Below are 13,354 nucleotides of genomic sequence, written 5' to 3' on the forward strand. Positions count from 1 at the left end.
TTACAAATTCATTCATCCAACAAAAGAAAATATGATCTGCACCAGATTTTCACTTGGGCGTATGTTTGATTTCAAATACAGGAACCACTGGACAATCGAATGTGAGGACAGAGGTGAAAATTGACCCCAGTCCTCTATTGCTAAAACCATTCCATAGAAACAAGAAGTGACAACACTGTCTTCCTGCAGTGTATGAAAAACTGTTCCACCAGACATCTTGCTCGCTCCGGATTATTTCACGTATAAACTACATTCAACTAAAATATAATATATATATATATGTCAAGTGCCAAAGAGACGCACTTTATAATCTTCATTGTCAAGATTTATAAAATACAACATTCTCTGTAAAAAGATCTTTGTGAAAAAGAACAGTTCTTCAAAATGGAAAATGGAAAATTAATTTAATAGTTTAAGACCTAAATTTAAAGACAATACCTTCAGTAGTTCAAGAGTTCTGGACCTAATGTGAAACACAATAGGTCTTTTTTTTAATATTTATTGTTCCTGAAGTAGATCTAATTGTATATAGTGCAATGTATATGTATGTATTGGTTATTTTCAAATTCTAGAAAGTGATGATGTCATTATCACAGATGGGGCAATAAATATCCAAATGGAAATTTTAAAATGCTTTTCTCTTAGTGGTCACATTAACTAACTTCTTGTATTGTATTGTAATTTTAACTGCCCCATCTGTATAAAATATCACTGGCCTACAGAACGCTGTGATGTCACCTGAAACCCAGCAATCGCTCTTATATTTTAAAATCCCATAGAAACAAGTACAATGTCTCCAAACAGCCCATTTCCTTACCACTCCACCCATTCTGTGCAAAGGTCTTAATACAAATAAAGAGGAATAAGACATTTGACAGTAAGTGTGTCAGAGGGGGGAGGCTCGTCTCTGCTCTAATTAAACTGTCCTGACTCATGAAGTAAACACAGACGAGCTGCTGAAGACTGGACACACCACTGCACTGGAGGCAGACAGACGACATGAGGAGGCTGCCGGTTCAATTCCTGACGTGGGTCTGGATCTGGAGGGTCAGCCTTAGTGCTCACCCTCCTCCGCCAGAGGAAGGTGAGTGTGTTCACAAGCTGTCGAAGTCACTGCTGTGTAGAGGCTCATCAGGAGAAGATTAGAGCCTATGTTTTATGGTTATGCTCCAAAGTTCATGGTTTTTGAACATGTTACATTGACAAGAGGAGTCCTTATGTCACTGAACATGTGTCATTAATGTAGGTTTACATGAGTAACCACTCAACTGGACTGCCATTTCTGTTTAAGGAGAACTAGATTAAGTTGTGATTAATATTAGAATATAGCAACATTGTATAAAGGCTTTTTTTGGTCTGTAAATAGCTTCTTATTTTATTTTTTTAATTTTTGTTGTATAATTTTAATTGTATCTGGGACCAAATTAGTTTAAAATGAAGTCTAAAGTCCAAATGATAACAATGTGCTCAGTATTATTCTTGCCAATGTCGATATTCAAATTAAGATATTTTTAGGATTAGAATGTTCTTTAACCTTGAACATGTTTTTTCAAGTCAAAAGTCTCTAATCCTGTGGCTGTCATTTGCTCACTATCAAGACTGGCAGAGTCCTGGTTTAGTCCTGGTTTAGTCATGATTCAGGCCTGGTTTAGTCCTGGTTTAGTCCTGATTCAGGCCTGGTTTAGTCCTGGTTTAGTCCTGGTTTAGTCCTGGTTTATTCCTGATTCAGGCCTTGTTTAGTCCTGATTTAGGCCTGGTTTAGTCCTGGTTTAGTCATGATTCAGGCCTGGTTTAGTCCTGGTTTAGTCCTAATTCAGGCCTGGTTTAGTCCTGGTTTAGTCCTGGTTTAGTCCTGGTTTATTCCTGATTCAGGCCTTGTTTAGTCCTGATTTAGGCCTGGTTTAGTCCTGGTTTAGTCCTGATTCAGGCCTTGTTTAGTCCTGATTTAGTCCTGATTCAGGCCTGGTTTAGTCCTGGTTTATACCTGATTCAGGCCTTGTTTAGTCCTGGTTTAGTCCTGGTTTAGTCCTGGTTTAGTCCTGATTTAGGCCTGGTTTAGTCCTGGTTTAGTCCTGATTCAGGCCTTGTTTAGTCCTGATTTAGTCCTGATTCAGGCCTGGTTTAGTCCTGGTTTATACCTGATTCAGGCCTTGTTTAGTCCTGGTTTAGTCCTGGTTTAGTCCTGGTTTAGTCCTGGTTTAGTCCTGATTTAGGCCTGGTTTAGTCCTGGTTTAGTCCTGATTCAGGCCTGGTTTAGTCCTGGTTTATACCTGATTCAGGCCTGGTTTAGTCCTGGTTTAGTCCTGGTTTAGTCCTGATTCAGGCTTGGTAACAGTCCTGGTTCAGTTCTGGTGCAGTTCTGGTGCAGTTCTGGTGCAGTTCTGGTGCAGTACTGGTTCAGCCCAGTGTTTACTAAATACATTGTGGGAAGTAAAACATCTCCGTTTCGAATGTTTTCAAAGTAAAAATCCCTGACACGTGCAGTAAACTTTGTGCATTGCCGCTGATCGATCGCCAATTCTTCATGCACATATTTAATGATCGATAGCAATGGTTCACAACAAGTATATAAGAAAATATTTGGCCCTCTGAGTACCACCAGATCTAAACTGGGTCTAAAACAGGAGTGTTTTATGTCTAAACTCTGGTTAAAAGAGGGATCTAAAAGTGCTACAGAATTGCTTTACTAGATTTAGACAAGGCCAAACTAATAAGAAGACAAAAATGCAGATTAAATTGCCTTTTGTACTGCAGAAGAATCCACGTACCACCCGAAGGACACACTTACCACAGTTTGAGAACCCACTGATTTATAGCATCACTCTTGGTTTGAGGTTTTTAGCGGACTCTTTCTCTGTGGATCATTTCAAAACTCAGACAGAGCTTAGACTCTTTTCTGTCGCGTCTCTGTAAACAGAGTTAAATCTATTCCTCAAACAGAACAGACACCGGCGGTATTGGAACGCCATCTTGAGGGAGTTTAAATTAAAATAGCTGTTTTTGTTGAACTCTTTTTATTTACTTTTAAAAGACCATGAAACATATCTATAATAATATATTAATAGTTCACCAAAGCAAGTTCCTATGTTTGTGAATTTTGTTACAAGTTGTGAATGTGAGTTATACTATATACTAAACTGTATAATGATCTTGACTATATCTGTGAATGAAGCACAAAGTATTTATAAGAACAAAGCAATACCTCTTCAGCAACAAGATGTCTGTTTATGCCCTTAGAACATCCCACAATATTTGAGAGTCGATTATTTACTGTCCTTAGATTAAATATGGTTGCCACAGCAAATATTTGTTTCAAACAGTTTTAAAGTCTATATCGATTCGAGAGAAATAACAGAATTTCACACTCTGGCCTTTCCCATGCCACTTCTATATGGACAGGTCCTTCAGAGTTTGTTCCACAGTGAGCTTCAGCCACATTACATGTGATTTGTCCACATACAAGAGAGACTGCAGTCATCTAAAATGTGTTTCACCTGCAGTAACCGTGGAGACGTATAGTCCCCTGTGATGAAACAAGACGCAACACTGCATGTTTTTGGTTCTGTTATTAGATTTCTAAAGCTTCCTCTTAAATCTGATCATTAATTTCTTGACAGTCATACACCACAGCTGCCCTGGGGCAATCTGCGCTATCAGCCCCTCCCACCACCAATGATTCATGCACACACCACATTCATACTAGACAATGTGAGTGAAGTGTATTACCTAAGGACACAACCACACAGCTTTGTCAGAGCGAGAATGGAACCTGAGAGCTTCGGGTTTAAGGGACGAGTGCTCCGACCACAAAATAAGTTTAATTTGTTTAGTTCTGGTTGGATGACCAAAACCTGAACTGAAGTGAAACAGCAGTACACAAGAAAGAGGAAATGTCATTGCTCAGATGATATTCCAGGTATTGATGTCTTATTATTTGGAAAACAGCCATTGGTTTTATAACCCAAGAGTTGCACATACATTCTGTTTCCATTTGCCTCAGCTGACCTTTTGGTTTACTTTCTATAGTAATCTATCTTTCCCAGTTAAACCATTACATATTGTGTTTTTTTTAGTGGAGATCTTGCGTTTGACCAAAGAGTCGACGTGGACGTCGAATTCTAAAAACGAGGTACATCTTCCTCACACACTTTGTCACTGTGACATTGCAACACCAACAATAAGGAGCAAATAATAATGGTCTAATGCTCTTTATTTTCCAGTTTGTAAACTTCAGAATGAGACTGGGAGGCATGGACCAGAGGGTGCTTCAGGCCTGCGCCAATCCCCACAGGAGAAGTGTCCTGAGTGAGTGGACAGAGCGAGGAGATGCTAAACATCTGTATTTGGACATGACATTTGCCCAGGAACAGGAGACGTCCGGTCAGCCCGTCCCACTGAAGGTCTACCTACTGGACTCTGCATTCCCTTACACACAAACATCAGAGCGCTGGAACGTGCTGGACCTCAATGTGTCCCGGCAGTTTACACCTGACACTCGCCCAAATGAATTGCACTTGTTCTTTAGTAACCACACGGCCCTGTATCTGGGCCCTGTCCGGCAGACCGGGTTCCAGCTGGGCCTGTCCTACACAGGCATGTGTGTGCTGGTGTCCTCCATCAAGGTCTACTACAGGAGGTGTCCTGACATGGTGCTGGCCCTCAGCTCCTTCTCTGGGGCTGCTGGAGGCTCGGGGCCAGTGAGTGGCTCCTGTGTGTCGGGGGCAGTGGAAGAGGGCGGCCCTCTTGAAAGAAACTGCAGTGTGGAGGGAGTGTGGGGCCCACAGCGGGGACAGTGTGCCTGTGGACCAGGGCACCAGCTTGTCTCTGACTCCTGCCACGGTAACATTTTCTTCTGAATCATGCAAATCTGACACAGAGACATTGACGCTTGTACTTGACTAAATGTGACAGTGGCTTCACTGTGACTCCTTTTGAGCAAATCCCAAGTCTGACAATGAGATGCCAGTTTCAACGAGGTTGTAGCAGGCCTGTGCTAGTTAGTATTGACATTGTTGTATTATATTGCTGAATATCATACATTTCAGTGAATTTACTGAAGTAAACTATACAATACTACTAAAGTAAACAAAGAAAATGTAAATGTAAACAAAGAAAATGTAAATTACAATTTGCTGAATGTCCCTCTCTCATCCCCATTTCACGCTACACTGTCCAATAAAGCCTATATGGGCCAAAAAATCCTTTAAGAAATTGAATAATTTAAATGCCTGGTTTCACTATCAAGCTAAACTAGTGATTTCAACATGAAAACCTTGATTCTCACTCCCTTTGTTTCCAGCCTGTGGAATAGGATTCTACAGACAGACCAATCAGAGTGGAGGATGTCGGAAGTGCCCTCCACACAGCGAGACTCACAGAGTGGGCTCAGACAAATGCGAGTGCGTGCGGGGCTTCAGCCGCCTGCCCTCTGACCCACACGACCTGGGCTGTGCTCGTAAGCGACCTGTTACTAAAGCTATAGTTAAAGAACATGATGTACCATAATCATGTGAATCCTCTTTGGTTTCAAACTGTCCACAGAGCCACCCTCAGCACCAGTAAATGTGACGGCCCATCAACATAACGACTCTGTGCTGTTTCTTACATGGGACCCTCCTCTTGACGGTGGGGGCAGGCCGGAGATGTCTTACCTGGTCCAGTGTGAGACTCGGGGACAAAATGGAGGCCAGTGGAAGACATGTGACGGAGTGCGTTTCCCGCTGGACCTGACCTCTACATCTGTGAACCTCACTGGAATGAACCCCTATCAGGACTACAGGCTGTCAGTGCAGGCCCGGAACAACATATCCATCCTGCAGGGGGCGCCGTTCTCCTCCATTGCCACTGTAACTATTAACAGATGTAAGGGAAAGACTAATGTACACTCAAAGAGGACTTAAAGCTGGACTTAAAGCTATAACATACATAAATCATCATGTGAATTTTTGTTGATTGTAAACAGCAATATTGATCTAAAACTGCTTAAGAATAGCAAAGGGACGAACAAGCCCCGCCTCTTCATAGAGTAATGTAACCATAGCAAGCAGTGGATTTTCATATATGTGTTTTTATTCATTGAAGCATTTTTGAACCCTACAAATAATCCCAACAAAGTACATTTTCAACCATAATAAAGTTGATATAGCAGAATATATCCCGTAGATTTTATTTTTGTCAATGCTAATCGCCCTTACACGAAATGAATGTAATAAACTACAAACCAGTTGGATTATTTACTTTGTCAAGAGAGTGTATTTCCCTGCAATCTCATTTCTCAAAAAAAAGAAATTTGAACTTTTATCTTTCATAGCATCAACACATTTCACACAAAACAATGCGTCATTAGTCTAAACTTTCATCCATTATGAACTGTCCGGTACAGAAGAAGGCGGAGCATCTGGATTTGACTGACGGATTGTATTGCTCCCAATGTCAACGTGACTAAATTCATTGTAAAAGACGTCTGCCACAATGGGATAAAAGCCTATAACTATTGTAAAAAGCCAATCAGGTTTCAACATGTGTTATCGCATAATCACTAGATACAAACTCAAACATGGGACTATGCGTCATATCCACTTTGAACAAGTTTAAACCAGTTTGCTCATACTCATTCTGACTAACTGCCATTTATTATGCTGTAATTAGTGTTTTGCAAGCCTTTCACAATTAACCATGTCTGCATGTGTTTCCAGGGAGAGCGCCCCCGGAAGTGTCCCAGAAGCAGAAGAGGGGCTTGGTCTTGTGGGTCACTGTGGGGGTTCTGTTCGGAGGCCTGCTTCTTTTGACCGTCATCCCCATCGCAGTGTGTATCCTCCGACGCAAGTATGCCAGACTCAGGTAATAACACACTTTTGTAACTTTTGTAACCTCAAATGACAGGAATGCTCTAGCCTGCTTGTAGAACAGCCTTACAAGGAAATGTGCCGCTCCATAAGCCACTGTAGCCACTGTATGTTAACACCATGGTGGACAAACAGAACACTGCAGAAACTTTAATTTACCGGTAGTTTATTCACGTAATTATTTTCAGGACAAATTTCAAGACATCTCATCATGTAACTCACCACAACACAATATTATTATGACATTCAATTTTCAATTATACCTTTTCCTTTTCAAATGTCTCGCAACCTGAACTGTTACTGTTATCTTCCAAAATAGTAAAATATAAACATGTACTTGCACTGAAATAGAGCAAAGGATCATGGTCTATGCAGTTCCTTTAAAAAAAATACATGTTACACTTGGAGTCATAGCTTTTCAAATAATAACAACGAAGTACAGAGAAGTGGGCGGAGATAGGGGGTAGGTGAAAACAGGCCTCCGTTTCATTACAGTACAGGGTTACATTAATCAAACATACAGGAATCTAACAAAATGAGGAAACTAATGATGAGGAAACACCACTGCAACAATGTTAAAAACGAACTAAAGCTTAAAATGTCTCCTTTAAGATCCCTGCCTAGATCGGAGCAGGATTTGGAGCTGATCCCCTCAAACGCTGAGACCTCATACAGACGTCCACAACAAGAGGAGGAGATTACACCACAACAAGCCAACAGCAAGTCTACTTTCTTCTTTGTTCATGGAGTTTGTCTGGACAGTGGACCTACTCTCGTCTTCTGTCCGTCCCTTAGCAACGGCGGTCCAGGCCGGAGGGGAGAGCGTGCTGCAGTTGTTGGAGGGGCTCGGGGGAAGCCTGGTCTCCTCACTGAAGGAGGTCCTGGTGGAGAGACGTCAGCTCACTCTGGGCAAGGAACTGGGCAAAGGTTTGTTGTCTTATGCCAAACCATTTGCAAACAGGTTTCATTTATTTGAGTCGCTTTTTTTTATTTCTTCACCCAATTTCACACACAAAAACACAGTGTAGTAGTTTTCCATTAAAGCAGGCATGTCCAAACTACGGCCCGGGGGCCAAATGCGGCCCTTAGACCAATTTTTGTTGGCCCTCCGGCTTCCTGCTAAATTGGCCCAAACAACAAATCGAAGTACTTTTACTGTAAAATTGGAAACATTCAAGCATTTTGATGTTAAACCAACCTAATAATAATGTTCCAAGTCTTATGAAGAACTATGTCAAATGTAAAACTTCAAATGAATCACTTTTCAAATTTGACATTGTCAGGTTGTTTGTGGCCCTCTGCTCCATATAAGTTTCAAAATGCGGCCCTCAGTGAAAAAAGTTTGGACATCCCTGCATTAAAGCAACAGTATGTCACTTTCTGGAGATGGAAAGTCACCGGCACGATTCCATGGAAAAAGTAAAACATGGACAGATTATTTAGCCATTTTAGATGAATATTGTGATTTACAATCAACAGAATGTAAGATAATGATCTACTTAGCCGATGTTATAGTTCAATACAATGGATGCTCCGTTTCCGTGCCAACTGGCTAAAATGATAAAATGATGACTTACAGTGTTATGTTTGTAGGAGAGTTTGGGTCAGTCTACGAGGCAGTATTTGTTCAAGAGGACGGTGTGACTATAGAAGTTGCAGTGAAGACAATGAAAGGTGAAGTGACTGTTATTACATGAGTGAACTAGTGTGATCGCTGCTTATATCCTTTTATTTTTATTTTATTCAGTTGGATTTCGTACCCAGGACAATTTACACATGTTTCTGAGAGAAGCTGAGATTATGAAGAACTTCAACCATGACAATGTGGTTCAGCTACTTGGTGAGAAGCGTAATCATTATCTGAGAGGAAAGAAAAGTTAAAAAATGTTCCTGTGTCAGAGTTGGTTTGAAGTGCATATGACAGGTTAGACTACATATTTCGCTAAAACGTACTGAATAATATTATACTTGAGATTACATTTGTGTGGTTGATAATTTTGGTGATTTTATAATGTTACTTCCTGGTTGGATATGAGCTGCAGATGCGACATGAGCCCCATTTATGTTATGCTATGATTTGACAACCTGGTAACACCTTTATTTTGTAAATTATTCAAACTGTCTGAAAGTTATGTCAGTTACACGTAAACTTTCCCTGCATTCTTGATTTTATGTTGCTTACTGATGACATAGACAGAGGCATTCTCTTTTGAACTCCACTTCCTGTCATTTTAGATTTTTCCCAATTTTCTTCACAAACTGCCACAATATAATACACATTTTACCACAGGGACAATCCCACCAAACAAAGTCATAATTAGAATAACATGAGAGCCTTTCATATGCACTGTAAACTTCTACTAAATAACATAGGGAACCAGTACAACAACTACTACCGCTGGGAAAAAGCGCAGTATTTTTCAAGATTGGTGGTCCTCAATTTTGCTACTAAACCGTACGAATTCGAAGAGAGTTCTTAATTTTTCTAGTGAATTTGATGTATGTATTATGTATATATGACTACAACTGAAGCTTTTTCTACTATATATTCTACTATATATTGTATGTATTTTTGTTTGCTCAAAGCCAGCAAAAGTCACCATGGATGTACTAAAAAGAACCCCTCAAACCATCACATATCATTATTGCGACATCTAATTGCTGCCCTCTAGTGTCAGTTTCCATGACACAGTGTAATGTGTATGTGTGTGTACGTGTACGTGTACGTGTACGTGTACGTGTATGTGTGTGTGTGTGTGTGTGTGTGTGTGTACGTGTATGTGTATGTGTATGTGTATGTGTGTATGTACGTGTATGTGTGTGTGTATGTGTGTGTGTGTGTGTATGTATGTGTGTACGTGTATGTGTGTGTACGTGTATGTGTATGTGTATGTGTGTATGTACGTGTATGTGTGTGTGTATGTGTGTGTGTGTGTGTATGTATGTGTGTACGTGTATGTGTGTGTGTACGTGTATGTGTATGTGTATGTGTATGTGTGTATGTACGTGTATGTGTGTGTGTATGTGTGTGTGTGTGTGTATGTATGTGTGTACGTGTATGTGTGTGTGTACGTGTATGTGTATGTGTATGTGTATGTGTGTATGTACGTGTATGTGTGTGTGTATGTGTGTGTGTGTGTGTATGTATGTGTGTACGTGTATGTGTGTGTGTACGTGTACGTGTTCCTCTCCTCAGGGGTGACTCTGCAGCGTGAAGAGGACAGCCCTGTGCCCGTCCCTCTGGTCATTCTGCCATACATGAAACATGGAGACCTGCGCCGCTTCCTCATCGCCACACGCTACGGAGACCTCCCCATGGTATACATTTGAGTAAAAAACACTGATGTCAACTTTGAAACACGTAACAACATACTGTATTTATGTCCAATAAGCGACGTTCAATAGAAAATGCAGGAGCGATTTACCTTTTTCCGACAGTTTAAACAATTATTTAACAAAAAGTTTATCAGGTATTATTATCTGTCAAATCATAACGATTGTGTAATTTATAGGGATTTTAGCTTACAAAATGGTTGCTATGTCACATGTGCTGCTCATGTCCAAAATAACAAGTAAAATTCAAATAAAAACATTGTCCAACTTTTACATTTTTTGTAAAATCTTAAATATAATCATGCTCACTGCGTTTCATATGCTCTTTAAAGATCAAAAGCACAATTGATGCAGAAGTGCAATTCACTGTGAACATTTCCATTCTTTTTTTATACTTCTTTCGCAACAGTGGCATTGTGTTTTTGCTGTATCTGCATTTTCTCAGATGTTGCACAAGAGATTTCAAGTTATTCTTAGATTTGGCGTTCCCTGTGTTGTGTTGTGAAAGTAACGTAAAGGCCTGCTTTATTTGATATGTTCCAGTTTGTGCCGTACCAGACTCTCCTGCGTTTCATGGTGAACATCGCAGAAGGGATGGACTATCTAAGCTCCCAGGGTTTCTTGCACAGAGACTTGGCCGCCCGCAACTGCATGTGAGTTTAGAACAAGTCTGAAATGTGAATCATGACGAAAAAGACGACTGAAAAGAATTGCGATTAGATTTGCAATTTTAGGTTTTCAAATTAGACTTCCGTTCACAGGGCACAATTTAAACAAAAGCGTTTGACAGATGGAAATATAAATCTTTATCCTACACATTTCAGAACAGTTTGTATAGGCCTAAACTTCAGCTGTAGTTTAGGCCTATTTCCCCGTAAAACGACATTTTCGTTTTCAGTTGACGACAATGAATCCGTCTTTTTTGGACTTTGTTTGCAGATATTTGAGTTGATAAAATGTGCATGTTCTGCTTAAAATCAACTCTGCACTGTTCAATTATGCTTTGATGAGGACTGGAGGTGGCTTATATCGGTCCTAGTCTTAAATCAACGGCTCCTTGTTTGACCGTGATGACTGGATCGCTGTCCTCTGTCATTGGTATTCCACTGCGGCCTGTCCGTGCGACGGAAGCCTTCGAAAAAGTCTTCAAAGAGTAAATACACTTGTGTTGGATGTGTGCCCACAGGTTAAGCGACGACCTCAAGGTGCGCGTGGCAGATTTTGGTCTCTCCAGAAAGATCTACGACAACAATTATTATCGCCAAAAAGAAGCCAGCCGCGTCCCTATTAAATGGATGGCCATAGAGAGTCTGTCCGAGTCTGTTTACACCACAAAGAGTGACGTGGTGAGTTTGAAACCTGCTTTTGTACAAGTCAGGTGGGGCTTAAGGTTTGTACTGGACCTACTTTTGTCCTTGCAGTGGTCATTTGGGATCACCATGTGGGAGATAGTGTCCCGTGGGAGAACACCGTATCCTGGAGTCCAGAACCGCGAGCTGTTGGACCTCCTGCTGACCGGACACAGGCTCAAAGCTCCAGGCGACTGCGACCCCAAACTGTGAGCTACTGTCCACAGCTACAAGCAGTCTTTGAGCTGACGAACAATTATTCAGCCGTTACTAAAACGTGTCTGACTGGATTAGCTTTGTAAAAATGATAAATAATTCATACATTTCCTATAATACCATTAAAGTAATAATAAGTTAGGCCTGTGTTCATGTACATACTTTTATCAATGAATGAAGATAAGATAAGATAAGATATTCCTTTATTGTCCCACATGGGGAAATTTCATTGATGCAACGCAGGCAGATACAGAGGTAGATACAGAAGAAAAGAACAGATCACTTATAGGAAGTTTGAAAAACACTCTCAGTAGAAGATCTCTATAAACAAAAACTCCCATAGACAAAACCTCCCATTTCCCAACAAGGGATGGAGGGGAAAATAATAAAGATAAAATAAATAATAAATACATAAATACCATTTCATGTGGTTATGACAGTAATTGCACATGAATATGTATCACGACGGCACACAGATTGCACATGAATCACGACAGTAATTGCACATATGACGGAATTGCACGAAGAATTGCATGAAGAATAATGAGTCAGAGTTGTAAAATAGTCACGTTGTACATTTTAGTATATAAATAAAGCAATGATATAAGTTGTTCACTCTTATGCAGACTGCGTTCTGTTTCTGGCACAGTTGGGAGGTGATGTTTAACTGCTGGGAGATGCAGCCCACTCAGAGGCCTGGCTTCAGAGAACTTTGTGACAGACTTAAAGCTCTTCTGTCAGAGCTCCCTGCACTGGAGGCCTGTCAGGAGGCCACCTACTTAAACCAGGGCCTGGAGGCTGCTGCGGCTGTGGCTGACTGCCTGACTCCCCGGAGCGACTCTGGAGACGGCACAAAGGAGAACGTCTACCTGCCTGCGCCTGTGGGACCTGCTGCTGCTCCACCACCACGAGAGAAGGAGATGGAACCTGAAGATGGATACCTCAAGTATTTGACTGGTTCAGAGAGTAAATAAACATACTAATAAGGACAATGTTTTGTAATGTAATTTAAGTTGTATATCCATGGGTTTCAGGCTTTCATTCATGAAATGCATTGTTGCCAAATGGAAAAAATCACATTCAAGCTCAATCTGAAAAAATACAAAATTCAAAAGACCTTGGACGGGACGGGACAGATATGCCGGACTAAATATGTAGCACTATTCAGATGTGTATGAGTGAATTGTATGTATATCCTTTCTGTGTCATGTTTCTCGTATTGTTCTGTTTATGAGGTAAAGAAATCGCTGAAAAATAAATACAAATATTAAAATAAATAAATGTACGGTTACCACTGTTCAAAACAAAATTTGAAAACAATAAACATCTTTTAAATGGTCAAAAACCCTCAAAATTTGGGTGAAAGGTGAAACCCATGAATGGGCTTGGGACAGAATGGGTAAAACTAACGTGTAAAATGTGTTACTTTTATATACAGTCTATTTTGAAACAAAAAAATCAGCAAATTAAAACGTTCAAATGGTTTATTATTGCTTCTTCTTCTTCTGTTACTTTTAATGGCGGTTGGCAGCCGACTGAAAAGGTGAATTTACCGCCACCTACTGTACTTATTTCTTCAGAGCACGTGTTTACGCCATAAAGTATTTAAAA

General features: G+C 40.5%; 1 protein-coding gene across 1 annotated transcript; it reads left to right on the forward strand.

The window, feature by feature from the left end:
• The first annotated feature begins 910 nt into the window (after positions 1–910).
• LOC140372151 (tyrosine-protein kinase receptor TYRO3) lies at positions 911–12,937 on the forward strand. The gene is made up of 13 exons (XM_072459431.1): positions 911–1,084; positions 4,074–4,129; positions 4,221–4,839; positions 5,300–5,455; positions 5,542–5,862; positions 7,584–7,772; positions 8,439–8,519; positions 8,593–8,685; positions 10,042–10,163; positions 10,722–10,831; positions 11,365–11,524; positions 11,600–11,736; positions 12,393–12,937. The coding sequence occupies exons 1-13, from the start codon at positions 1,000–1,002 to the stop codon at positions 12,715–12,717; spliced, it is 2,454 nt and encodes an 817-aa protein (XP_072315532.1). The 5' UTR covers positions 911–999; the 3' UTR covers positions 12,718–12,937.
• Positions 12,938–13,354: the final 417 nt, after the last annotated feature.

Source organism: Eucyclogobius newberryi, unplaced genomic scaffold (assembly GCF_026437365.1).
Source record: "Eucyclogobius newberryi isolate DKJ021-1_F unplaced genomic scaffold, fEucNew1.0.hap1 SCAF_22, whole genome shotgun sequence".
NCBI lineage: Eukaryota > Metazoa > Chordata > Actinopteri > Gobiiformes > Gobiidae > Eucyclogobius > Eucyclogobius newberryi.

Bases quoted from the DNA above. Each gene is read 5' to 3' on its own strand.
- LOC140372151 (XM_072459431.1), top strand. From the start codon at position 1,000: ATGAGGAGGCTGCCGGTTCAATTCCTGACGTGGGTCTGGATCTGGAGG. The intron at 4,130-4,220 runs GTACATCTTCCT...TTTATTTTCCAG, and splicing joins CGTCGAATTCTAAAAACGAG to TTTGTAAACTTCAGAATGAG. The intron at 8,686-10,041 runs GTGAGAAGCGTA...TCCTCTCCTCAG, and splicing joins CAATGTGGTTCAGCTACTTG to GGGTGACTCTGCAGCGTGAA.